General features: G+C 38.1%; 1 protein-coding gene and 1 long non-coding RNA gene across 13 annotated transcripts in view; one reads left to right on the plus strand and one right to left on the minus strand.

Annotated features, from left to right (window-relative positions):
• LOC105473305 (uncharacterized) overlaps window positions 1–18,283 on the minus strand; it is a 91,529-nt gene extending 73,246 nt beyond the window's left edge. Inside the window, exons 1-4 of one of the 4 annotated variants that reach the window (XR_003016167.2) lie at window positions 17,864–18,276; window positions 15,376–15,501; window positions 13,646–13,856; window positions 5,385–5,911 (exon numbers count right to left, since the gene is read on the minus strand). This is a non-coding gene — a long non-coding RNA (uncharacterized lncRNA). Of the gene's footprint in view, window positions 1–5,384; window positions 5,912–13,645; window positions 13,857–15,375; window positions 15,502–17,863 lie in introns of those variants that run through there. The other 3 variants (XR_011609022.1, XR_011609023.1, XR_003016168.2) reach the window with 3 other exon arrangements.
• Window positions 18,284–18,379: 96 nt separating this feature from the next.
• The window catches only part of LOC105473304 (protein phosphatase 1 regulatory subunit 12A), a 159,338-nt gene continuing 150,055 nt past the window's right edge, over window positions 18,380–27,662 (plus strand). For all 9 annotated transcript variants that reach the window (XM_011727045.3, XM_011727042.3, XM_024790176.2 and 6 more), the window contains exon 1: window positions 18,380–18,823. In XM_011727045.3, coding sequence (XP_011725347.1) covers window positions 18,587–18,823 — 237 coding nt within the window. In that variant the 5' untranslated portion in view covers window positions 18,380–18,586. The remainder of the gene's footprint in view (window positions 18,824–27,662) is intronic.

Raw genomic sequence — 27,662 nt, forward strand, 5'->3', positions numbered from 1 at the left:
AAGAGAAGAAAGACAACAGGAGAAGAGAGGAACAAGGTAACTACAAAACAGGCAGAAAACAATTAACAAAATGGTAAGAGTAAATTCTTACCTATCAAAAATTACTTTAAAGGCCAATGGGCTAAACTCCCCAAACAAATGACATGGAGTGGTTAGATGAATTTAAAAACAAAAATAAAAACAATACCTAACTATATGACGTCTGCAAAAGATTCACTTTAGATTTAGGGACACACGGGCTGAAGGTGAAGGGATGCAGAAGGATATCTCATGCAAATAGTAACCAAAAGAAAACAGGAATTGTCATACCAGCATCACCGTGCTACCAAAACCAGGATGACCATGATATCAGACAAAGACTCCAAGAAGAGAAAACAATAGGTCAATATCCCCAATGAACACAGATGCAAAAATCCTCAATAAAATACTAGCAAACCAAATTCCACAGCAATTGAAAGGATTATACACCATGATCAAGTGGGATTTCTCCCTGAGATGCAAGGATGGTTCAGATGTTTGGTTTGCAAATAACAATCAGTATGGTACACCACATTAGCAGAAGGAAACATAAAAACCACATGATCATCTTAATAAATATAGAAAAAGCAAGTGACAAATTTCAACGTCCATTCATAATAAAAAATAAACTCTCAATAAAATAGGTATAGAAGGTACTTATCTCAACACAATAAAGATCATATATGAAAAGCCCACAGCAAACATCATAATCAATGGGGAAAAACTGGAAGTTTTCCCTCTAAGATCCAGTACAAGGAAAGAATGCCCATTCTTACTAATTTTAGTCAACATATACTAGTCATAGCCAGGGCAATTAGACAAAAGAAAAAAAAAAAGAAAAGGAAGAAAGAAAGGAAGAGAAAGGAAGGGAGAAAGAAAAAGAAAATACATACAAATAAGAAAGGCAGATGAAAAATTATCACTGTTTGCAGATGACAGTATCATATATGTAGAAAATGTTAAAGCCTAACCAAAAAACTGTTAGAACAAATTTAAATAAGTTGTGGGATATAAAATTAACATACAAAAATTACTGGCATTTTTATACACAAATAATGAACTATCTAAAAGGAAATTAAGAAAATAATTCCATTTTCACTAACAATAATAAAATATTTGCAAACTAAATATCTGATAAGGGTACAATAACCAAAATATATAAGGAACTCAGCTGGACACAGTGGCTCAGACCTGTAATCCTAGGACTTTGAAAGGCTGAGGTGGGAAGATCACTTGAGTCCAGGAGTTTGAGACAAATCTGGACAACAAAGTGAGACCCTGTCTCTATTTAAATTTTTTTAATTAAAAAAAAAATTGTTAAAAGCAAAATACATAAGGAACTAAAAAAACTCAATATCAAAAAAACAAGTACTGTGATTGAAAAATGAACTAAGACCTGAATATACATTTCTCAAAAGAAGATACACAAACGTCCAACAAGCATATGAAAAAATGTTCAACATCACCAATCATCAGAGAAATGCAAATCAAAACCACAGTGAGATAACACCACATACCTGTTAGGGCAGCTACTATAAAAAAGACAAAAGATAACAAGTGTTGATGAGGATGTGGAGAAAAGGGAACCTTTGTACACAGTTGATGAGAATAGAAATTGGTACAGCCATTATGGAAAATAGAATGGAGGGTCCTCAAAAATTTAAAAATAGGACTACTGTATGATCCCACAGTCTTACTTCTGGGTATACATTGTCTTAATCCATTTGAATAAGAAAATACCACAGGCTGAGTTATTAACAGTAGAAATTTATTTCTCATAGTTCTGGAAGCTGGGAAATCTAAGATCAAGACACTGGCAAGATTGGTGTTTGGTGAGTATTGATCTCTGCTTCCAGGATGGCGCCTTGTTGCTACATCCTCCAGCAAGGAGGTTTGCTGTGCCCTCAAATAGCAGAAGGGACAGAGGGGCAAGAGAGTACTCCAACCCTTTTGTAAGGGTGCCAATCCCATTCACTAGGTCAAAGCCCTCATGAATTAATCACCTCCCAAAGGTCACACTTCTTAATACCACAATAATGGGGATTACATTTCAACACATGAATTTTGGGGGACATTTCAAACCACAGCATATCTAAAATAAAAAAAGATCAGCAACTCAAAGAGGTATTTGCACTTGTATACTCATTGTAGCATTATTCTCAATACCTAAGATGGAAACAACCTAAGTGTCTAAACAAAGATGAATTAATAAGGAAAATGTGAACTGTATAGAATGGAATATTACTAAGCCTTAGAAAGGAAGGAAATCCTCTCATTTGGGACAACATGGATGAACATGGAGAACATTATGCTGAATGACATAAGCTAACACAGAAAGACAAATACTGCATGATCTTACTTATATGTGGAATCTAAAATAGTGAAACTTAAGAAGCAGAGAGTAGAACAGTGGTTGCCACAGTATGGAAGGTGAGGAAAATAGAGAGACACTGGTCAAAGAATACAAAGTTTCAGTTATAGAAGATGAATAAATTCTGAAGATCTAATGTACAGCATGGTAACTACAGTTAACAAATCCACATTGTTTGCCTGAAATGTACTGAGAGGGTAGTGCTCTCACCACACACAAAAAAAGGTAACTACGTGAGGTGATGGTTATGTTAACTAATTTGATTGCGATGGTATTTTCACAATGAATACATATAACAAAACAACAAATTATAAGCCTTCAATATGTACAATTTCTATTTGTCAACTATATCCAAGATGAAAAATTTAAAAAATTAACTGCATGCATTTACAAGTGTTTTCAAAGAAAAAAATATAGAAGATACTCTGTGTACCAAAAAATTAGTAAATTTCCAGGTAATGATATTACAAGTGACATTATCTTCTTCTTTATATTTTTTATTTCCTGATAATTTTTCAAAGATAATGAATTCGCTTTCTAATTTTTAAAAAAAGTATTAAAAAGTACTCAGTTGGATATTTGCAGGAGCTTAATTTATGATTCTTGCTCAAAGAAATGGTTGCAATTGACATGTATGCAGCACATTTGGAAATAATTATGTTTGATAGGGTCCCACTTGCAAACTATAGTATCAGTCAATCACAAGCATTTGTTGAGCATGCACAATGTGAAAAATATGATGCTTCACAATATAGAAGGACAGAAAAAATTTGAGTCTGCCTTAAAGGATATTAGAACTAGCTGGAGAATGAAAACAAATCCACACAATTCATTCTTACAAGTAACTAGTTAGGAATACAAGAATTTGCTAATTTATAGCCAGGTGTGGTGGTGCACGCCTGTAGTCCCAGCTACTTGGTAGGGGAGGGAGTGAGTTGGGAGGATAACTTGAGTCCAGGAGACTGAGGTTACAGTGAGCAGAGATTGTGCCACTGCACTCCAGCCTGGGCAACAGAGTGAGATCCTCCCCCACCCCCCTACAATAAAGAACTCCCTAATTTATGCCCATGGACAGAAGGAAGTTTGTCTTTTAGCTACTTATTGAAACAGTTTCATGCTTGTTAGTATAGGGTGATGTCAATGCTGATCTCTAATACTTTTTGTATCATTTAAAACTCTAATTTTAAAGGAGTTAGTGTCTTAGGAGTTGTTGGACTCTATTGCATTAAAAGCTAGGGCATCTTATATTTATGTTCGGGCGTCTTATATTTATGTTATGTTTCTTCTAAAACAATGAAAGAAAGTTAACAATTCAGCCGGACGCAGTGGCTCATGCCTGTAATCCCAGCACTTTGGGAGGCCGAGGCAGGCGATCACTTAAGGTCAGGAGTTCAAGACCAGCCCCGCCAACGTGGCAAAACCCCATCTCTACTTAAAAAAAAAAAAAATACAAAAATTAGTCTGGCATGGTGGTGGGCACCTGTACTCCCAGCTGCTTGGGAGGCTGAGGCAGGAGAATTGCTTGAACCCAGGAGGCAGAGGTTGCAGTGAGCTGAGATTGCGCCATTACACTCCAATCTGGGACATAGAACAAGACTCTGCCTCAAAAAAAAAAAAAAAAAAAAGAAGTTAACAATTCAACTTTATTTTTATTTAATATAATTAACTTTTCATTAAAATTCCCTGAAATGTGATTGTCCTCATATCCGAATTTTCTACATGTCTAGAGCTTATATTTTAAGCATCTTTAAAAATATTTTATGAAAATATTTACAAAGAATGCTTCTGACTTCTGAAATATCTGAATAAACTTTTATATTTTCTTCATAATTCATTACAATGAATATCCACTTTGAGACTAATCTGTAATATGCAAAGATATGCTCTGGACTATTGAAGTGTAGAAAAGTGTTTTGTGTTTGAGCCCAACCTATACTTCTTTTATATTTTGAATTTATGACCAACAATTAAACCGAGGAGAATCAGAGACTGGATCAAGCAAAACACATTTGTAAGCCAAATTCAGCTATGGATAGCCACTTTGCAATTTCTCCTATAAACTTAGTAGGCCTGAACCTGTAAAGGCCACCTAGAACTGGGATCAGAGTTGATAACAGCCCAAGACAGAAGTTAGGGGGGAAAAGCAGGCATCCTTCAGAAGAGAAGAGTAAAAAAAAACCGCAAATAGTAAGAATGATAAGAGATTATGGAGAAATATAAAAAGAAAGGGAGACGTATTAAAAAAGGCAGAGGGAAGGAGAGAGGAAAAGAAGGGAAGAAAGAAGGAAAGGCAAAAAAGAGGGAAGAGGAGACAAGAGGATGAGGGATGAAGAGAGGGGAAGGAAAGTTGGAATGCTGCAGAGAGGAAGGAGGACGGAGGGAAGGAGGAAAGGAGGGATAAATAGAGAACAAGAAAAGAGGAGTAGAGAAAATTAAAGCAGGGAGGAGAGGAACAGACATGGAGAGAATGAGAGACAGAAAGAGAGAAGAGATGCAAGGAGAAGGAGGTAGAGAAACAAGCATGGAAACAGAAGAGAGAAAATAATGAGAGGGAAAACGGGAGCAAAGGAGGGAGGAAGAAGTAAGGAAGTACCACCTGACAACTTTCCAATTTCCAAGAACTCAGCTTTTTCTCTTCCGCGAGGTTTTATCCTTGCAATATATCCTGTTTTTACTTAAACTACTCTGATTAGGTTTCAGTTCCTTGAAATAAACAGGCTCTGACCAAAAAAACAAACAAAACAAACAAACAAAAAACTATCACTTCTTCAGCATCTTGTTTGTATTAGAAGTTAGAATCAATGTGTTGTCTACATATTTCAATATCTTCACTTTATTAATTAATATCATTGAGCTTAAAATTCCAGCAAATGGTATTCTGTGTCAGTGTAGCTGGGCCTAGAGTATATGAGTTTGAATATATTTCAGAAAAATAAAATATTAGTGTATTTATTGTCTATTGCAATATAACAAAAATATTCCCCAAACTTAGCAGCTTAAAACAACAATGAGCATTTATTATTTCACAGTGTCTATGGGTCACGAATCTGAGGGTGGCATGGCTCTAGGTCTATCATAGGTCGCATTTAATACATCAATCTGCCGGCAGCGGTGGCTCACGCCTGTAATCCCAGCACTTTGGGAGGCAGAGGCGGAAAGACCACCGGAGGTCAGGAGCTCGAGACCAGCCTAACATGGTGAAGCCCCGTCTCTACTAAAAAAATACAAAAATTAGCCAATCCCAGCTGCTTGGGAGGCTGAGGCAGGAGAATCGCTTGAACCTGGGAGGCGGAGGTTGCAGTGAGCCGAGATCCTGCTACGGCACTACCGCCTGGGTACAGAGTGAGACTCCGTCTCAAAAAAAGACATCAGTCACGAGACGGCTTTACTCAGGCTTGAGGATGCCCTTCTAAGATGGCTTCCTCACAGGGAACAGTTCCTTGCTCTGTGGACATCTCCATAGGGCTGCTTGAGTATCCTTTCAGCAAAGCAATTGGCTTCCTCCGCAATGAGTATGTTACCCTGAGAGAGCAAAGCAGAAACTTTTAATAATGCTTTTATGGCCTAGGATGAGAAGTCACACTGCCATTTCCTCAATATCCTGTTCCTTACATATATCAGCCCCTTTCACTGTGGAAGTGATCTACACAGGGGTGTGAACACCCCGAGGCAAGATGCACTGTGGGCCATCCTGGAGGCTGGCCATCAACCACACTTGATTAACCAATTTAGTACTGTTAACTTATATTTAAATGTAAACTTCTGAAAAACCAATGATTAGCGTGTGAATGGCTTTTGAGAAGCTATTTTCATTCAAAGTTTTGAAGATGAAAGTAGATAAGCTAAAATGGATTTATATAGGTCACATCAGTAATATTTACTGTATTAACAGAAAAATTTTCATCTGAATATGAATGTGATATTTGAATATGGCATAGGAGTTTTTCCTGGCTGTGACTGACAGTCTTAGGTTCTCTCTCTCTTTTTAGTGAAACATAATTTACCCACAGTAAGCTTCAGCTTTTTTCATGTATAGTTCTGTGAGCTTTGACAAATGTATACTCTCATATAAACATCACCATGATCAATATCTAAAACAGCTTCATCGTGCCAAAATTAGTTCTTTCCTTTTTTCTTCTTATATTTGTCTTACTTTCAGAATTAAGTCAATAGCATACCAGAAACCTTTACAATTGAGAAAAATACACTATGTCAACTTACCTCTAGAGATGAAGTAAACAGGGTTGACCTGTAATAGGAATCTGGAGATAAAGGGAACCAGACAGAGTGTCACAGTAAAAAACACAAGAATGCTATAAAAGTACAAGAACAATGTCACTGAAACAGGTTTTCAAGCTTTCACTTCAGATCTCAACTAATCTGATGCCATATAAACATTTCCTATTCCTGGGAGATTAGAATATTGCAGTGATTTTTATGAAAATGAACAGAGAAACAGCTTTCTTATCTACTCTAAAATTTGTCTTTAACCTATTCTAAAGAAAAGTGAAAATTAATTACTTTCTCAGACAGAAAGATCTTGGCTGTTTGCCTACTTGGATGTAATTAAAAATAAAGTCATTCTCATTTATAATTTCAACTTGTTCATGTCTTACAAATCTATATGCATGTGGCGAATCTAACCCTTATTCCTCTCAGTATGTTTTTCATATCTTCTTTTACCACCATAGGTATGAATGAAACATATACAAGCTTCTTTATTTTTATATGTCTATTATGTACATTATATGTATATATTATATGTATATTATGTAATTACTGGAGTAACTAGTTACTGGAGTAACTACATAATAGGGTATAAAAGATATGAAAAGAATGTCATATAGAATTTTATCTGTAATAATAAAAATAAGACATGGATAAAACTCAAAAGGATGAATTTGAAAATAATGAAAAATGAAAGCAAGTAAAATAATTAAATAATTTACATATAGTATATTATAGAATATATATATACATATATTGTGTGTGTACACATGTGTGTATGAGAAATGAGATTATGAGTCAGAGAGGTAAAGATATATACAGTAGGTGTAATAATATTGAGGATTTAAATAAAAGTCATATAGTTTGGCAAAACTAGAAATATCTAAAGTTCAATAGGTAGAAGAAAACACTGTCACTCAATTAGTGACTGAAAACCAAATGAAAAAATTAAAAATGGAAAGTAAAATTGAAAAAGATAAACTAGGATAATGTGGAGAATCATTTCGAAAAATGGAAAGCTGGCCGGGCGCGGTGGCTCACGCCTGTAATTCCAGCACTTTAGGAGGCCAAGGCGGGCAGATCACGAGGTCAGGAGTTTGAGACCAGCCTGACCAACATGGTGAAACCCCATCTCTACTAAGAATACAAAATTACAGGTGCATGCCTGTAATCCCCGGAGGCCGAGGCAGGAGAATCGCTTGAACCCGGGAGGCGGAGATTGCGGTGAGCCAAGATCGCGCCATTGCACTCCAGCCTGGGCAACAAGAGCAAAACTCCATCTCAAAAAAAAAAAAGAAAGAAAGAAAGAAAGAAAAAAGAAAAATGGAAACCTGATACAGTATGAGAAATAATGTGTTCAGGTTAAGAAATGCAATGACTACCATGTACCTATCAAGACAAAGCAGCTTAGAGAAGTTTTATTAATTGCGCCTACTCTCTCAGACTCTATCGCTACGTGATACTGACTTACCCCAGCATTCTTAACAAAACAAACACACAAGCAACAAAATGATGAGCGAGCCTAATTTAGCATGGCTCATTTCTCAGAAAACCTTTAGTTGTTCCTAGTGATCGTTAAGTTCTTAAAATTTCCATTCATTTTGCATTTAATTACCTTTCCTGGAGTTTTACTTAGAAATGATGTATAATTGACTAATTTATAGTTACTAGGCATATGTGAAAATAGATCTAGTAAGGTAATCATTATGAAAGCAAATTTGTTCAATTAATACAGAAGTCTTTTATTAGTGTGATAAGTGAGAATTTTTAGCACCTTGTTCTCTATCATTCACTTGGAAATTATTTTATATTCCTTCCAGTTTTTACATGCCACATACAATCAATAATTAAGCTTTATTGATTCCTGGCCCCTCTTCTCCATCTGTACTGTCATTGCTCTGAGGCCATCTTCAGCTGTCACCTCAGTACTGCATGAGTCTTGTCTCCTCTGAGCTATACAGTGGTTTAGGAGGATAAATGGTGTCTGGGGCAAAGTGATGTTTGTTCTCCCTCTGTAAACACATGCACTGTTACTCTAGAATTTGCATTCATTTCTTTAGGGCACTCTTCCCTATGCCCCAGCACCTGTCCTCTATTTTTCTTCCAGAATGATCTTTCTGACCCAAATATCTGGTATTACTCTCTTGCTTCAATAATTTCTCATCATCTGAAGCAGAAGTAGCAACTGCCAAAGCTCTCAGGGGCCAGACAGGTAGCACCAAGTGACAACTGAACAAAGCAGATTAGATGGGGACTATTGCAGAGTGGTGACATTAGAGCCTGTCAAATGTGAGAAAATGTGGCCAGAACTTCCAGGTCTTCAAAAGAGACTGGAAATCCAGATTTTATGTGAAATCGTTTAGCTTTTAAATGTCAACAAATAATTCATCAAGTTTTAAAGCACGGCATAAGCCAAACAAGCCACTTGTGTAGTCTGTGAACAATCAACTTGTGAACTCTGACCTGATAGGATAAGATCCAGATTCCTTAGAATGGCATAAAAGATTCTTCATGATCTATTTTCTGCCTACCTTACCAACCATATCTCTTGCCCATTCTTCCTGCCCCCCCCCCAAAAAAAAAAGTATACTTCATCAATTCTGAGTTACTCTCCACTTTCAGAAAAAAAGTGTAGCATTATTTTCCTTTGTGCTTTTGCTTCTATTCCTGCACATAGAGTGTCCTCCCTAACTCACATTGCATCACTTCCAAATACCTCATTCAATTCTCCCTTGATTAGTCACCTAGCTTAAGTGTCACCTCCTCCTGGAAGCCATCTGTTTCCCTACCACTCCCCTCCCTTGCCATTTGGAATCCATGTCTCTTGGATAGGTTCCTAAAGCATTAAGTAGATCCTAGTCATTAATTGAAATAAAGCCTATAAGAGAAGGAAGTGTATGTGAGGGGATATTAAGTTCCATTTCATGTGTGTTAGGCTTGAAGATTTCATGTCAGTAGGCAGTTGTGTAAATAGGTATGGGCCTTAGGTGCAATATTTTGCCTTGAGGTGGGGATCTGAGAAAAATTAAATAGAAAAGAGAGCTAAAGATGAAACCTGTGAAATAAGATGTAGGCAAAGAAAAAGGGGGCTTATAATAGGAGTCTGAAAAGTAATTAGAGAGTTAGGAAAACCCAGAAGAAAGTAGTATCATGGAAGACAAGGGAAAATTTCCAGAGGGAGGAAATATTCACCATGGTCAAATAATGTAAAGCACCCTTTGGATTTAGCAAAGACATCAGTGCTAATCCTGATAAAACTAGTTTAAAGGAAGGTGGTTGTTGAACCAAACTTGAGTGGACTGAGGAATGAACAGAAAACATGGATATATGTAGAAAGCTGAAACTGGATCCCTTCCTTACAACTTATACAAAAATCAATTCAAGATGGAGTAAAGACTTAAATGTTAGACCTAAAACCATAAAAACCCTATAAGAAAACCCAGGCAATACCATGCAGGACATAGGCATGGGCAAGGACTTCAGGACTAAAATAGCCAAAGCAATGGCAACAGAAGCAAAAATAGACAAATGGGATCTAATTAAACTAAAGAGCTTCTGCTCAGCAAAAGAAACTGCCATCAGAATGAACAGGCAACCTGCAGAACGGGAGAAAATTTTTGCAATCTACCCATCTGACAAAGGACTAATATCCAGAATCTACAAAAACTTAAACAAATTTACAAGAAAAAAACCAAACAACCCCATCGAAAAGTGGGCAAAAGATATGAACAGACACTTCTCAAAAGAAGACATTCATGCAGCCGAGAGACACATGAAAAAATGCTCACCAACACTGGTCATCAGAGAAATGCAAATCAAAACCACAATGAGATCCCATCTCACGCCAGTTAGAATGGCAATCATTAAAAGGTCAGGAAACAGGCCAGGCACAGTGGCTCACACCTGTAATCCCAGCACTTTGGGAGGCCGAGGCGGGGGAATCACGAGGTCAGGAAATCAAGACCATCCTGGTTAACACGGTGAAACCCCGTCTCTACTAAAAATACCAAAAAAAAAAAAAAAAAATTAGCCAGGTGTGGTGGCGGGTGCCTGTAGTCCCAGCTACTCAGGAGGCTGAGGCAGGATAATGGCATGAACCTAGTAGGTGGAGTTTGCAGTGAGCAGAGATGGTGCCACTGTACCCCAGCCTGGGTGACAGAGCAAGAATCCATCTCAAAAAAAAAAAAAAAAAAAAAGAAAGTCAGGAAACAACAGATGCTGGAGAGGATGTGGAGAAATAGGAACACTTTTACACGGTTGGTGGGAGTGTAAATTAGTTCAACTATTGTGGAAGACAGTGTGGTGATTCCTCAAGGATTTACAACTAGAAATACCATTTAACCCAGAGATCTCATTACTGGGTATATAACCAAAGGATTATAAATTATGCTACTATAAAGACACATGCACATGTATGTTTATTGCAGCCCTATTCACAATAGCAAAGAGTTGGAACCAACCCAAATGTCCATCAACGATAGACTGGATTAAGAAAATGTGGCACATATACACCATGGAATACTATGCAGCTATAAAAAAGGATGCAGGGACATGGATGAAGCTGGAAACCATCATTCTCAGCAAACTATCACAAGGACAGAAAACCAAACACCACATGAGCTCACTCATAGGTGGGAACTGAACAGTAAGGAAACTTGGACACAGGGCAGGGAACGTCACGGGGGGCCTATTGCGGGGTGGAGGACTGGGGGAGGGATGGCATTAGGAGAAATACCTAATGTAAATGACGAGTTGATGGGTGCAGTAAGCCAACATGGCACATGTATACCTATGTAACAAACCTGCAGGTTGTGCACATGTACCCTAGAACTTAAAGTATAATAAAAAAAAAAAGAAAGAAAGAAAGAAAGAAAACATGGACATGTAAACCATGAATATAGATGACTTTTTATCAGGAGTACTTTGTTTTGTGAACTGGAGAACAAACATTAGAGTTGTATATAAGGTCAAGGAAATATTTTTTGTATGAGCTATTTATGGGTTTAATTTTAGTATTTCTCAACAGGGGTTATTAGCATTTTGGGAAGGGTACTTAGTTATTGTTTGGAAAATTCCCACACATTGCAAATTATTTAGTTATTACTCTCTTCCTCACTAAACCACAGTAGTGTTCCACAATCATTTTGATAATCAAAAACACCTCACCCACATGTCCAAATATCTCTGGAGTAATGGCATTGACTCTAATTATTAGAGAATCACAACACGGTCTCCCATAATCCATTCTTTTTCTCCCTCAATATTTTATTGTAAGAAATATCAAACAGCAAAGTTGAAAAAATAGTAAAAGATACTTGGATACCTGTGACCTAAATTCAGAAATTAAAATCTTACCAAACTTGCATTATCTACTTACATGCATTTGTATTTATTTTTTATTTCATGAAATCATTTGAAAGGAAGTTGTCAACATCATATTTAACATACTCATCTCCTTAAATTAAGGATACATTCCTACAAAATCACATTATTATTACATCTTAGAACAGAAATAACAAAAATTCCTCAATATCATCTAAAACACAATCCATATTCAAGTTTTCCAATAATCAATTATATATAACTTTTTTCCAAACTGGAACCTAATCAAAATTTACAAGCTTAATTGGTCATTATGGTTTTCAGTATCTTTTAATCTAGAACATTTTTATTTAAGTTTTTTACAACACTGACTTTAAAAGAGACCAGGCCAGTGCCCTAGAGATTAACCTACATTTCAGGTTTTTCTGATTAAGTATGTGTGGTATCATTTAATATGTTACTTCCATGTTTCTAGTAAAGTGACAGTTGATCTGAAAGGCCTGGTTAAACTCAGGCTAAAATTTAGGTAATGCTTAGGCACATAATGGAGGTGGCTCTACTATTAATGGTGCTATGCTTGATCATGGAATTGAATCTTTGGTCAGTATACATTGTTGATTGCAGGGAATGAGTGTTTACATTGTTATAGTTTTAGCACTAACACAGGGCTTGGTACATACAGAGTACCAATAGGGTACTCAGAAATACTGGCTTAATGAATGGTGAATAAATGAATGATTTAAACTGATGTTAAGTGATACCTAATAAAACTGAGAGTTGGGTTTTGACACACATGTTCTAGAATCCTTGGTTATAGATCTGAGGAAACAAATTGAGTGTTTATACACTCAATTGCTGTTACAGTTTTTTGTTTTTTTTTTTTTGAGACAGTCTCACTCTGTCGCCAGGATGGAGTGCAGTGGCACAATCTCAGTTCACCGCAACCTCAGCCTCCCAGGTTCAAGTGATTCTCCTGCCTCAGCCTCCCAAGTAGCTGGGACACCAGGCACACACCACCATGCCCAGTTAATTTTTGTATTTTTAGTAGAGACGGGGTTTCACCATGTTGGCCAGGATGGTCTCGATCTCTTGACCTCGTGATCCACCTGCCTCAGCTCCCAAAGTGCTGGGAAAATGCTGGGATTACAGGCATGAGCCACCACGCCCAGCCACTGTTGTAGTTTTAAATCATGTATTTTATAAGGAGCACATAATTTTCTGTTCACTTGAGTGGACCCCTTCCAAGGCCCTGAACTTAATTATTTGTAATTTTAAATCCTTTTTCTTAAAGAAGAATCTCTAAACTGTAACAATATCAGGTTCCAGAAAACCTGGATACACCCTCAGCTCAGATCTTTCCCGGTTAAATCAGTATCTTTTCTTCTCCCACTCTTTACTGCGAGTAACTTCAGAAATTGTTTTTCGCTCTCTTTAGCCCAATTTTTTTCTTCACTACATTTAGCGGTATCTGAATTAAAATGTATTCATTTTCTGTCCCTCCTCACTAGAACGTAAGCTCATTGATGGCAGGTACTTCATTTGTTTCATTCACTCCTGTGTCCCCAGAACCCAGAATAATGATTGACAAAGAACAGGTGCCAATCAATACATTTTTACTGACTGACCTCAGATCCACCAAACTGCTACATTTCAGCCATGTTTGTGGTACAGCTATGTTTGGCTAGTGGGAGTCCCAGGCTTACGTACCAGCCTCCATGAAGCAGCCATTCATTTTGAGATCCTGTCACATTCTGGCTACTTCCAGAGATCTGTGAGCAAATCCTTACTGTTCGAGAGACCACAGACTTCTCTCTCATTCTTTTGAGCCTTGGTGTCACTTATTATTCTCAGTGAAATCCTTCTTTCCCATGGAAACACCCAAGGATGGCTTGGGTGAACCCCTCTGCTTGGTTCCACCCTAAGTAAAAATAACATTCCATGGAATTATGGTCAAAATTTTTGTAAAGTGAAAATAAAGGCAAATTTAGAAAACTGCTATTTTTATTGATTTATAGTGCTATGCAAATAGAACTTCATTAAGTTTCTAGCACCCTCATATACTAATTCCAATCAGATCACTAGCCCTAAACTCTTATTAAATAGAAATTGGTGGGTGGACATTTCAAGTTAGGAGGGAAAATGTTTTGAAAGCAACTTCTGCTTTCTTCCTTGCCACAAACCTGCCCTGAGGCAAAGAAGCAGAGTTGCTATCAGTTTAAATAAGGGAAGGAAAAGGCAAATACAAGAACACAAACAAAATCTCAAATTTTTTTCTCTCTCACATACATTATTCATTTAATCTTTAAGACAACCACATGAAGCTGATATTCCCACCTGCCAAAATTGAGCATGGTCAGCATGTTTTGGTTCTCATGAATACCTTACTTTGTTTTTGCACTCTGGTCTGTAAAGGAATTTTAAAGCTTTTCCTGGGATTTGATTTGAAGGACAATTGAATGGATCCCTCAACTAAATACTAGTGATCCAAGACAGAACTCATACACTTAAACTTGCCTTCCAGATATTGAAGAAAACTTCATCTTGTAATTTATTCTTGTAATTTCAGTGCCATGGAGAATGACTCTTATTTTTGAAATTCCTTCAGTACAGATATTTCATACAAATTGGCCTTCCTGCCAATTCCTTGCCTTGACACCTTGAGTTGGGTGTGCCACTAAGGCCTATCCTGTAACCTTCACTTAATTAGTCATAATTATTATTACACATACTAATTAAAGTCAGCCAGCTTCCTAAAGTGTAGGACACGTAGACTGGTGGTATATGAGGTAATGTTATAACAGGTAGATGTAACATTAAAACAACAGTGAAGCACTTAGCAAAATATTCTTTTTTCACTATCTTTTAATCTTTCTGATTATGCTAAATTGAAAAATCTTAGATTGATGCTTGTATGTCCAACCCTTACCAATATCCCTTTTTTAACAAACTGAGAGCATGGCTTGGGCTCAGGCCCTTGACAGACAACCTAACTAATGTTTTGTTTTCATTGTATTTGCTTTAACAGTCTTATGTCAAGTGAAAATGTTTTTCACTTACCAAAGCAACATAATGTTGCTTTAAAATAAATTTGTCTTAAAAAGGTTAAAGAAAACATTAAGGAAATACCAGTATTTGTGGTTCTTGAATTTGGCAACAAAATTGATAAAGTTTGGGAAATATTAAATTAATTCCTATGAAAGGGACATGTGACATTCTGACACATGATACAGGTTGGGAGTCATGTGCAATGAAGATGAGTTATTTCTTTAGCAGCATAACTGCACTTTAGATTGTTGCCAGACACTCATCTGATTCCCAGTTTTGGGAGACCAAAGAAGTTTCATGAGCATATCAGCTATTACTTGTACTGTGATAGGCTTAGTTTCTTGAAATGAAGTCGGATGTGGCAGAAAATTTACCCTAAATTAGAAACTCACCTTGTAATCCAGAGGCAAGGCAAAGGATTAGATGCTATGATCTAGAAATCAGGATTGATCTAGCAATGGAGTCTGAAGCAAGTTAGGGTGGTTCCGTGTTGGTTCTGGTCAACTCCCTGTGTAGGACTAAATAAATTATGATGTGAACAGATTGTAAACTTTTCTCCAAAAAAATTTTTTTTTTCTACTTTTGAGACAGAGTCTTGCTCTGTCACCCAGGCTGGAATGCAGTGGTGTGATCTTGGCTCACTGCAACCTCTGCCTTCTGGTTCAAGTAATTCTTCTGTATTCTTGGGTTCAGCCTCCCGAGTAGCTGGGATTACAGGTGCATGCCACCACACTCAGCTAATATTTTTATTTTTAGTAGAGACAGGGGTTTTGCCATGTTGGCCAGGCTGGTCTCGAACTAGTGACCTCAGGTGATCCGCCCACCTTAGCTTCCCAAAGTGCTGGGATTACAGGCATGAGTCACCCTGCCCAGCCTTTTCTTCAGGTTCTTAAATAAAACATTGGAAAGAAATTATTATGCAATGGAAGAGAGTTTGGCCCAGTGTAGAATACAGAAGATTTAGAAACAAGGTCTTTGTTGACTGTTCTATTCTCAAGTGTATAAACGTAAATTAGTATCTCAGATTTAAATTAGGGATAATTTGTGTCTGTGTTTTTTTTGTTTTTTTGTTTTTTTGTTTTTTTTTTTTTTGTAAAGATAGGTTCTAGCTCTGTCGCTCAGGCTGTAGTGCAGATAGCTCACTGCAGCCTCGAACTCCTGGACAGAGTTCTCCTCAGCCTCCCAAAGTGGTAGGATTACAGGTGTGAGTCACTGTGCCGGGACTGTGTGTGTCAATAAAAAATTTTGCTTGTTCTGGAATTAACCCAAGGTCTTCAGTACCATTAATTCACTAACAACAATTAAAAAAAAAAAACCCTCCCTAAAGACAAAGTAGGTGGCAGTTGAAGAGCACTTTCAATATTAACATAGAGTATCTTGAACCTTAGAGCCACGAAAGAAGAAAAACTAAATTCAGTGAAATTTGCACATGATAACAGTCTTGGTGTTGGTTGGTTGGTTGGTTTTTCCCTGACAGCTTCTGGGAACTGAATGAACTTAATTATGTTTTATTAATAAACTATTATTAATTTTGCATCCTGAAATAAGTGCTTGAATCAGGAATAGCATACTTCCCACTAAACTCCTTTTGCCTGAATGAAAACTTGAGATACCCATCTATATTTCAAGGGCACTTTTAAGAGCTACCAAATATGCCATAACATTCTTGGAAAACAGTATATGCTGTCAGTTTGCCTAGGTAGAGAGAGGAGCTGATAAGGAAATCCTCAAGTTCCTTTCTTTTATTCTGAGCTGTATTCTGTGGATAGGGATTTTGCATTTCACTGCTAACAATGTTTTTCAGCACCTAACACCATGAATATTCAAAGGTCTGATGTTATCATTAATGTATGTTATGAACATACAATGGTACATCTTATGAATATTACATTCATTTTCTATTTCTACAATGTTTTCAGAGGAAATATTTTTACCCTAACCTGGATTCTATTACTATCCTATTAATTGTGGTTCAGAAAATTGTCTCACAGGCAGAGTAGTTTCTTAATTATATTTTACTCAATAATTTTCTCAATATGATAGGCTGTGTAGTCTACTGGAAAAGGCATTATGCTGACAGTAAGAAAAGCTTATTTGTTCACTGCTCTATCTCCAGCACCCAAAACAATGCCTTACCCAGAACAGGTGCATAGTATTTGCTGAGTGAATTCTAATCCTACTTCTGGGTAAAATTAAGTAAATTATCTAGTTCTTGAGGGACTCAATCTAGACGACCCCTAATCTTCCATGGTAAGGTTTTGTGGTTTTTGACTTTTCTAAATGCTCTGAAAATAGTAGTGGATAATAACGATATAGTGTTCAGTAAAATCAATTGGTGGAGATTGTAGATAGATGGCTCATAAGACATCAGTATTACAAATCCTATGTGTGTGCGCGTGTGGTCATACAAGGCAAAGTTAAAGTCTTTTTTTATGAAGATGATAAATTACAGTCTTGTTTGGGCAAGTGAACTCAAGAGGTGGTTCAAATAAATGTCATATTTTTCATTGTATATTCAGTGCCTAGTACAGTTACTGGCTCATAGTAGGTATTCAAAAAATAGTGGTTGAATTAATAGCCTTCATTAACATTCCGTTTAAATACTAGACGCAGCTAGGTCTCTAACCCTCCTTAGAAAGAGATGGAGCTGTAACCAGAAATCCCTTAAAAGGTAAGGACCAGTAATCAGGCTGAGCTAAGCTCATCATGGGTCCTACGAAACAGGCTTAAAGCACTGAAGGAAGAGAACTCAAGCGTGAGAGAAAGCAAAACAAAAGTAAAGAGAAGAGGAAAAACATTTCTAAAGTGGGGGTTGGCAGGAAGCCACCGCAATTACCGCAGGTCAACCCTGGCCAATAGGTGGTCACCTCAAGAACTTACCATTAAAACCCTCGGCTACACAGACCTCACTTTTAAAAGGTTATTAATTCTGACATGCCCAAGTTCATCTGAGTTCCTTAGAGCAACCACCAGCACCTACTTCACGACCTATCCTCCATTCCATTCAAATAACGCAGCCAATAGGAAAATCCTCCGCCTTGAGCCAACGACTCGGCGTAGCTGAAACAGGCCGGGAGGCAGATCTGCCCTGTAGACCCTTGCAGTTCCACTGCTGGCCTCCGGATTACCGGGAGCCCCCAGCCCGGCAGGACAACCTTCCTTCCCCGCTTCCTCCTTTCCAGGTCTGTCCCAGCCCCCGCTGCCTGGGCCACACCCGCTTCCCTCCGGTGGCCCAGCCACCCCCGCCGCAGTTCGCGGGAGCGCCTTTCCTGGGGCGGGCGCAGGCCCAGGGCGCATGCGCACTGGTCGAAGGGCACCTCCCAGTCCGGATCTCGCGAAGTTACGTTAGATTGGCCGCCGGTGACGGGTGGCCGTGCTGGGGGCGGGAGGGCTTCTGTTGTAGGAAGGGAGGTCCGCTCGGCCGGGCGCGCCGCCCCAGTGCTCTGTGGGATACTGGAAGTCTCGAGCGTCTCCTCCCGGTTCCCAGCCTTCCTCTGGCCCTCACTCATAGAAACATTCACACACCCCCTGCCTCCCCTCTCTTCCCTCTCCGCCTCCCCCTTCCACCCCTCGCGATAAGAAGACCCGGCGGCAGGAGAGGGGATGAAGATGGCGGACGCGAAGCAGAAGCGGAACGAGCAGCTGAAGCGCTGGATCGGCTCCGAGACGGACCTCGAGCCTCCGGTGGTGAAGCGCCAGAAGACCAAGGTGAAGTTCGACGATGGCGCCGTCTTCCTGGCTGCTTGCTCCAGCGGGGACACGGACGAGGTCCTCAAGCTGCTGCACCGCGGCGCCGACATCAATTACGCCAATGTGGACGGACTCACTGCCCTGCACCAGGTCTGTGCGCCCAGTCGCCGGCTCTCCTGACCCTGAGGGTCCTCGTCGGCCTCCCGCCGGGGCCTGCCCTCAGTTCTCCACCTCTTGAGGCTGGGGGCGGCGGGAGACTCCCTGCTGCGGGGTGAGGGGGCGGTTTCCCGAGAGGGCGGGAGGGAGAGCTGGTGGAGGGGAGGGCGCTGGGCTTGAGGCCCCCTTCAGAACAGTTGCTGGTGGAGTTGGGAACCGGGTGATTTCCGGGGCACAGGGGAAAAGGAACTGTGGTCGTCTTGGGGCCCCAGGGCCATTGGTGCGATGAGTCTGGGATTTGGGGTCGAGACAAGGAGGGGTGTAGTGGGGTTGTGCCTGGGCCCCCGTGTCAGTGATAAATTCGGAGGGGTGGATGCTGAAGGAAGAAAACTAACAAGAGGCATTAGGGACGCTTAGGCAGATGAACATCTTTGACTTGTAGGTAGGCATTGGATTTGTTGCACTTTTGAGGACTTGATTACAAATGATGATGATAATAGTAATCTAGAGCCCTAAGCCGAGTGCCCTGAGCGAACGATTTCCTGTTTTCTCATTTATTACTCTTGGTCACTGGGGAGGGGAAAACGGTGTAATTAGCTGATCTGCACCGGCTGAAAGGAAGGGGATGGAAATGGGTAGAGTAAGGAAGCCCTCTAAAGGGTTTGCCCACCTCCGGACCGGAACGTGTTGAGTCTGATACTCGAAGTTTGCCGCAATGTCAGAGATCCTTGAGCCCCAGGTCCTGGGGTGTGCACTGGTGTTAGAAAGAGAAGAATAAATAGGGGACACTCTTTTCAAAGCCGGTTACCAAGCTCTGATTTTTCTTTTGGGGGTGGGAAGAAAAAAAGACTGGTCACAAACTTTTCTCAAAATGGATGCTTTGTGCATGTTAAAGTTTTATAGTAGTCTGATTGGGATCTCTCAATGTTAGCCAAATAAGGAGAAACTATTGGCAATCCAGAGATAATGTTGCCTTGCCTTTAACAGGCCAAAAGCAACACAACCATGTAGAGTTCTGCATAAAAAGCAATTTTTAAGTGATGGTAATAGGTGACAAGACATAGGCTTTTTCGATTTTCTTGGCGGGCAACTTGGAATAACTATAATAGAAAATGACTTTGCAGCAATAGCTTTCCCTTACAATGAAAAGACTTGTAAGCTATCTCAAAGTTGCCTTCGTTGTATGTGGAAGATGCATAGCCTTATTTCGAGTAATGCTGTAGTAAAAACTTGTTTGGGAGGTTGAAAACTCAAGGCTTTATTATATTTCATGAATATTAACTTGATGCCTTTTTAAAAGAGGTGTGTAGTGACATTTTTCCTTGTATTGCTTACTGTTTAAGGGAGTGATGACCATTTTAAATTTTATGTAATGGAATTCTCGTATCAGACTTGGAGTATAGCCTTTGTTTACAAAGTTGACTGGATACATTGAAATTATTGACAAATTGCAGGACAAATATGGAATTAAAAATGTGGCACCCAGTAAAAATATAACAGGGTATCTAGCGTTTTTTCTATTTCATTAATTTAGATTCTCTAATGCATAGCAAACTTTTTATTTGGGTGAAGTTTATTTAAGGCATATCATAACTCTTAAGATTTTAAAACCATGGTGTTGAGAATGAAAGAAACTTTTGGCATTAAAAATGATAATGTAATTATGTAAGATGAATCTTCAAATTTCTTTCAAGTGTACTTTACACGTTTTAGTGTTTTAGTGTGAAATAGATTTTGATTATTACTGTAGGAGGTCAGGATAATTGGATAATTGTTTGCATCAATATGTTTTATTCAAATCGTCAAATAGAAATTTAAAGTTACTATTGTTGTGGAGGAACCCAATTGTATTGGCCTGGAGGAAGACGAAAATTTTTGATATTTACATTGTTGTAATACTGGTTTAGGGAGGAAGAGAAAATACATTTAACTGTCTTCTTAAGATCTTTTTTCCTCCTCTCAATATTCACATGTTGCAAGAATTGTCAGACTTACCAATGTCTTCCTGATTAACTGAATTCAGTGGTCAGTTTGGTGTTGTGTAGCTGTATCTTTATTGGGTATTTTGTTTTAGTTGACAAACACTTAAACAGAAGTTTCTAAATTTACACCATTTGCATAATACCTTTCTGTCACTTTTTGTCACTATGAGTGTTTGACCCGATAATTTCCAACCGCCTCCTCTTTTCCATAACATTTTTCCTTATCTGCAAATTCCTTAAATCAGTGAAGCCAAAATCTTTAAAATATCAAGCATTAAAATTTTTGTTATGTTTTCTTCACTCTCATTTCTTATTTATCAACTCTTGTACTTTTTTCCCATTGTTACTATGAAAATAGGGAGTTCACTTTGGGCAAATTTAGGACAACAGCTAGTGAAAGACAGTAAATAAACACACACACAAGAAAATTTTAAACTTTTAAGAAAAATCTCTAAACTTAGCTTGTTTTCCATACTTAATTCGAAATACTAAAATCACTGATTTAATAGTCCTTGAATAGTTTTTTAAAAATTTAACCTCAAAAGATCATAGAATACCTAAAATGTTTTACTGGGTTAATTATTGTTTATTCTTTTTTGAATATTTATTTACTTTTTGGTTTTGATCAAGTGTTCTAAATTTCATTGTCTAGAGAAAAGTTTTAGGAACGTCACAACCCACAAATATACTTTTACAAAATACAAAATCTAGTATTTTGCTTTTATTTTAAATATAAACAGCTTATATTGAAAGGTTTATTAATTTGTTGAATGTGCTCCCTCATTAGAAGTTATAAAAGATATCCAGTCTTCAGCTGTTCTTTTTGTATAGAAATATGTTCTCTATATAGAAGAAAAAGCAGTGTTTCTTGTCAAATTTCCTATCTTAGTCTCCAGAATAGCCTTTCTTCCCCACCCACTCCACCCGGGACCTGACCCCCAAAGCTACAAAACAGCACAGAGTTAACCATAGATATAAATTTCCGGTTTTCTAGTACCGAGGTCTAGAGTAGAATTTCATTATTACCAATGGGGCAATAATCAGCTTCTGATTTCATAGCTACCTGGTAGAGTTTTACAGTATGTAATTATATCTCTATTTTGGCATACTTTATGAAGATTTAAGGAGATTAATAAGGTTATATATAGAATGCCTTATTGCTGATTCTTACTGATACTGGTGTGCATAAAATATAGGGCTGAGATTTTTGTCTAGCAGTTTTGAGTTTAGCCTGTTGATTTTAACCTTAAAATCTTTTCTTTTTCCTCTGCACCAGTGACTTCCAAGTCAGTTTACAGTTCCGTCATTTCTGCAAAGCTCCAAGCCTCATTTCCATTTTTTTGGGTTATGTATTGATTTAAAATGAAATATTATTAAATGTATTGCAATTTTATGTTTAATAATGTCTTTTAAGTAGTAATATAGTAAATACAAGTTCACCCCCTTTGCCATAGAATGGCAACTACTGTATTCACGTTAACCTTTGTGATTTCTTCAAAGGATTTCTTGCTGTTCAAACATAGATTTTCATAGTTGCAATTCAGTATTATAATTTTACGTTTATCCCTTAACATTAGAGGTACTTCTTTAGACTTTACCAGCATCCTTTTTAACTAATTATTTTAAAGTACTATTAATTTGGTTATAAGACTGTTTTACATCATTGTCAGGAATTTCTTTAAATTCAGCCTACAACAGGTCTGTCTTTCCTCATCAAGCCTACTCTTCTCATTGATGTCCCTGTTTTTGTCAGTGATCTTTAGATCAAGTTAAACATTTTAGTTATTGTTTACTCATTCCCCTTGTCTATGTATAATCCAGTCTATCTTCTAGCTCAGTCTTTTCTTTACAATTACCTTGGCATCAGTTGTTTTCCTTGCCATTCTTTACTGGCAACCTAGTTCATACCTTTATTATTTTATTTTATTTTTTTGAGACAGAGTTTCACTCTTGTTGCCCAAACTGGAGTGCAGTGATGCTATTTTGGCTCACCGAAACCTCCACCTCCTGGATTCAAGCGATTCTCCTGCCTCAGCTTCCTAAGTAGCTGGCTGTGCCACCACGCTCAGCTAATTTTGTATTTTTAGTAGAGATGCGGTTTCTCCATGTTGGTCAGACTGGTCTTGAACTCCTGACCTCAGGTGATCCACCCACCTCCGCCTCCCAAACTGCTGGGATTATAGGCGTGAGCCACCGCACCTGACCTTATTTTTATCCCTAGAGTATAGTAATAGCTTAATTGTTTTTCCTGCCTCTGTTCACTCCCTGATTTAATCTAGCATGCATATTGCTGTCGTATTAATCTTTGAACAGTATCACTCTGATGATGTCACTCCTCTCTCTGAATTTGGATATAATACATTTTATCCTTTAGCTTATGGTTGATATATCTCCATTGTGTTGTATCCTTTATAGAAATGGGTTAACTTGCTGACATTTTAACCAGATCTTTACATTTTTTATTTCCATGCCTTTAGCCATGCTTTTTATGCTGTCTCCCTCGTTTGCCAGTTAAAATTCTAGTCATTGTTCAAGATTCTCATTCTCTTCTCTGGGGTGTTCACTGTACCTTATATTTTGCCTCTCCTGCAATAAAAACACTTTTTACTGAATAGTGTTTGTGTTTGTCGTCCCTTACAGCTTCTGAGGACCTAATCGTCCACATTTTTGTATTTCCAGAGCCTAGCACATAGTGGGTGCTCACTAAAGGTTTATTGAATTTTATCTTTTTACTTCAAATCATCAATAGTTAAGTTTTAGAGTTATTTGTATGTTGTGAAATACATTTTTGAAACCTTCGCATCAGATACTTAGCATATTGTTCTTGCACATAATGGAATTTGTGTGTTTATGAAACAGATTAAAAACTTTGTTGTGGATTTCAATGTATTTACTTTGAAAAAAAATTTTTTTTTTTTTTTTTGAAATGGAGTCTCATTCTGTCATCTAGGCTGAAGTGCAGTGATGTAGTCTTGGCTCACTGCAAACTTCGCCTCCCAGGTTCAAGCGATTCTCCTGCCACAGCCTCCTGAGTAGCTGGGATTACAGGTGCGTGGCACCACGCTTGACTAATTTTTTTTGTATTTTTAGTAGAGATGAGGTTTCACCATGTTGGCTGGGCTGGTTTTGAACTCCCAACCTCAAGTGATCTGCCCGCCTTGGCCTTCCAAAGTGGATTACAGGTGTGAGCCACCGTGGCCTGCCTAAAAAATTCTTAATATTGACCTCCTTTCTTTTAAATTCTAAAGCAGTCTAGATCTTGGTTAAGTGGTAGAAAAATATATCCAGTCGAGTCATTAATTAATTACTCACTTTCTAAGAGTCTGAGCTAGATCCTCTAGAGCAGAGGTTCACAAATGGCTGGGCCGTGGACAGGTCGGTCCATGACTTGTAAAGAACCAGGCCACACAGCAGGAGGTGAGCGACACACTGGAGAGCTAGCATTACTGCCTGCAGTCCGCCTCTTGTCAGATCAGCAGCGGCATTAGATTCTCATAGGAGCGCGGACCCTATTGTGAACTGTGCTTTTGAGGTATCTAGGTTGTGTGCTCTTTATGAGCATCTAATGCCTGAAGATGATCTGAGGTAGAACAGTTTCATCTGGCCCCACTCTCCAACCCCCATCTGTGGAAAAATTGTCATTCACGCAACTGGTTCCTGATGCCAAGGTTGGGTACCACTTCTAGAGGAATACAAAGTAGGAAGTTCCATGTTCTATACTATTACAATTTTAAAATAGTTTTTCTTTTACTTTCCAGTACAGACAGACTTACAGATAGATTTAATATGAAATCCTTTTGCTCTTAAAGTACAAATTTGATCTACTTCTAAGGGAGCCATTTTAAGCACCTTTGTAAAATATGTGATTCTCTTGTCAGTAAAAGGAATACTGTAGTCTTAAGATGTGAAGTGTAAAAGACACTGGAAGCAATTAATTTTGAGTTGCTTGTTAACAAATAATTTAATTGATTATTTTGAAAAATCTGAATTAAGAGTTTATAGTTCGTAACTATTTACCCTTTTTTTGATGGAGAATGTTAAGATCTTGAAAGAACCTATCGGATAACTTGAGCATTAAAATTTGTGTCTAAAAGAATGTGCAGTGTAAAATATTTCTCTGCATAGTTTTCTCTTTAGAAAAGCTGTAACACTTATGCTCATGCCTTTCAAAAGTTTTTATTGAAATCATCCTAAATCCATTTTTAAAAACCTACCTAAACAAACAAACAAAACCCTCCCAACCCCAAACTGGCCCCTCACTTCCTACAGATAAGTGGGCAACCCTAGCCATATATGGGGTGTGCTAGTAGGGCACCAGTTCCCTCACTGCTGCTGTTATAATGCATTTTCTGTAGTTGCTGCCTCTATGCTTCCTGGCAACACTTTTGTGGTCTGACTTTGAGGTGTCATAACCAAGACCATCTTTCATGTGCCTCAGCTACAGTATGATTGCAAGCTGTGACTGAGCATTTTCTAGTATAGCCAGGTCGAAACAGTGGATGGAATAGAGGAAATGTTTTTCATCATCCATTTGTTATTACCACATTTAAAAATTACAGTTCACGTAAGAAAAGTACTTTAAAAATCTTATTAGATGATTTTTGAAAGAAAACTATTTAAAAACCTTTTAATAGGGGGAGGCATAAAACATTGTTTTGTTACCACCGTAACATGTTACTTCTTGACACTATATGGAGTTGCTATTTTCATTGCCTCTGCCTGCAAAAAATTGCCATCTTTTACTCCACCCTTCTTTTGAAAGTTTGTGGAGCTCCACAATAAGGTTGAAAAGATGATGAGGTATTGGTATTTTGGTATACCTCTTTGAAAGATTGAAGACCTCCAACAATTATAAGTTTAGATATGTAGTCAGTTGGAGTCAGATATGTAGTAGCCATGACTTAATCAGTGTTTTATTGAGGAGCAGTGCTTTACCAAACAGTAGTTTAATTTTCACAACATGCTTTTTCACTTGCTCAAGGTTAACAAGAAAATAAATGGCACAGCTGGAATTCTTCTGCAGGTCTGTTTGATTCCAGAGCTCAAACTTTACCCTATGCCAGGTATCTTCTTTAAAGTCCGAAGAAGAAAATATTCTTAAATCTTTTCGTCGTTATGGTGGTGGTTAGTAGTTGGAGGTTTCTCTGTAAATTAACTGAAAAATCAAGTGAAACACACATGTCATTTTTTTCTTCATCCACTTTTGTTTTAGCTAGCCTATACTTTTAAGACCTTTCTATGGTAATTGAACTGCAGTAGTACTGTATCTAAATTAATCTCAGAATTCAAAATTGTCCTAAATTTTAGGAAGTGCCAAGATTATTTTTGACTTATTATGTGCAGAATACATCAGCAGCAACAAGAAACACTCCTTTTTTCAGGACATATAATTTAATTTTTAATTACCTTTATTTTTCTTTACCCTAATAGCAATTTATATTGTTTCAGTTGTAGAGTGTGTGTAGGTGTGTGTGAGTGTGATGTATATATGTGTGTTTTGAGACAGCGTGATAGACTGTCACCACGGCTGGAGTGCAGTGGCATGAACATAGTTCACTGTAGCCTTTTTGGGCTCAAGTGATCCTCCCACCTCAGCCTCCCTATCAGCTGGGAATACAGGCATGTGCCACCACTTCCAGCTAATTTTTTTTTCTTGGAGACAGGGTCTCCCTGTGTTGCCCAGGCTAGTCTCAAACTTCTGGGCCCAAGTGATGCTCCCACCTCAGCCTCCCAAAGTACTGGGATTACAGGCATGAACCACTGCACTCAGCCTGTTTTAGTTTTTTTAAATCATTTACAGTAAATTTTTTATACATACATACATGTACCTATTTGACTCTTTTTGGAGACAGATTGTAGGAAACTTCGTATCAGGGATACTAGGGGGGAAAAAAGAAGTCCCTTAGGTACCCTTAAGGTAGGGACTTTGATTCTTTTTTCTTTAAATCTCCTTTTGTATCTGCATGTTGTTTTAGTAGCTACACAGTAAGTATTTAATGATTTTAAAAAATTGGATACAATGTAAACTAATATTTTGAAGAGCAGAATTCATAGAATACAAAATAATAATTTGGGTAAATATAACACACTGACAAACTTTTAAAATGTCCTAATAAAAAACTTACATCAACCACTTACTTTTATAATACTTACAATGTAAAAGTAGCCATTATTACAATCAAAACATTTATTAGGTGGTTGGGTATGGTGGCTCACGCCTGTAGTCCTAGCACTTTGGGAGGCTGAGGCAGGCGGATCACCTGAGCTCAGGAATTTGAGATCAGCCTCACGTGGCAAAACCCTGTCTCTACTAAAAATACAAAGAAAAAAAAAATTAGCCAGGCGTGGGGGCACATGCCTAATAATCCTAGCTACTCGGGAGGCTGAGGCACGAGAATCGCCTGAACCCAAGAGGCAGAGATTGGAGTGAACTGAGATTGTGCCACTTCATTCCAGCCTGGGCGACAGAGCGAGATTCTGTCTTAAAGACAAAAATTATCGGGAAGTTAGATTTATTTTTGAAATGGAATCTATTACTGATTATCAATAGAAGCTTCAGTTTATGTAACTTAGTTTAAAAATTCTTTAAACAAATCCTTGAGTGTTCATTTAGAAAAGTAATCTCTAGGTTGGATGCAGTGGCTCACACCTGTAATCCCAGCACTTTGAGAAGCCAAGGCGAGAGACTTGATCCCGGAAGTTCAAGACCAGCCTGGGCAATATAGGGAGACCCTGTCTCTACCAATAAAGGAATAAGAAAAGAAAGAAAAAGGAAATCTTTAGCATGGTAACATTAGAAATAATACATATTTTCTAGTTATTTTACTCATACTTTTTTTTCCAAATAACAT

Source organism: Macaca nemestrina, chromosome 10 (genome assembly GCF_043159975.1).
Source record: "Macaca nemestrina isolate mMacNem1 chromosome 10, mMacNem.hap1, whole genome shotgun sequence".
Classification (NCBI taxonomy): domain Eukaryota; kingdom Metazoa; phylum Chordata; class Mammalia; order Primates; family Cercopithecidae; genus Macaca; species Macaca nemestrina.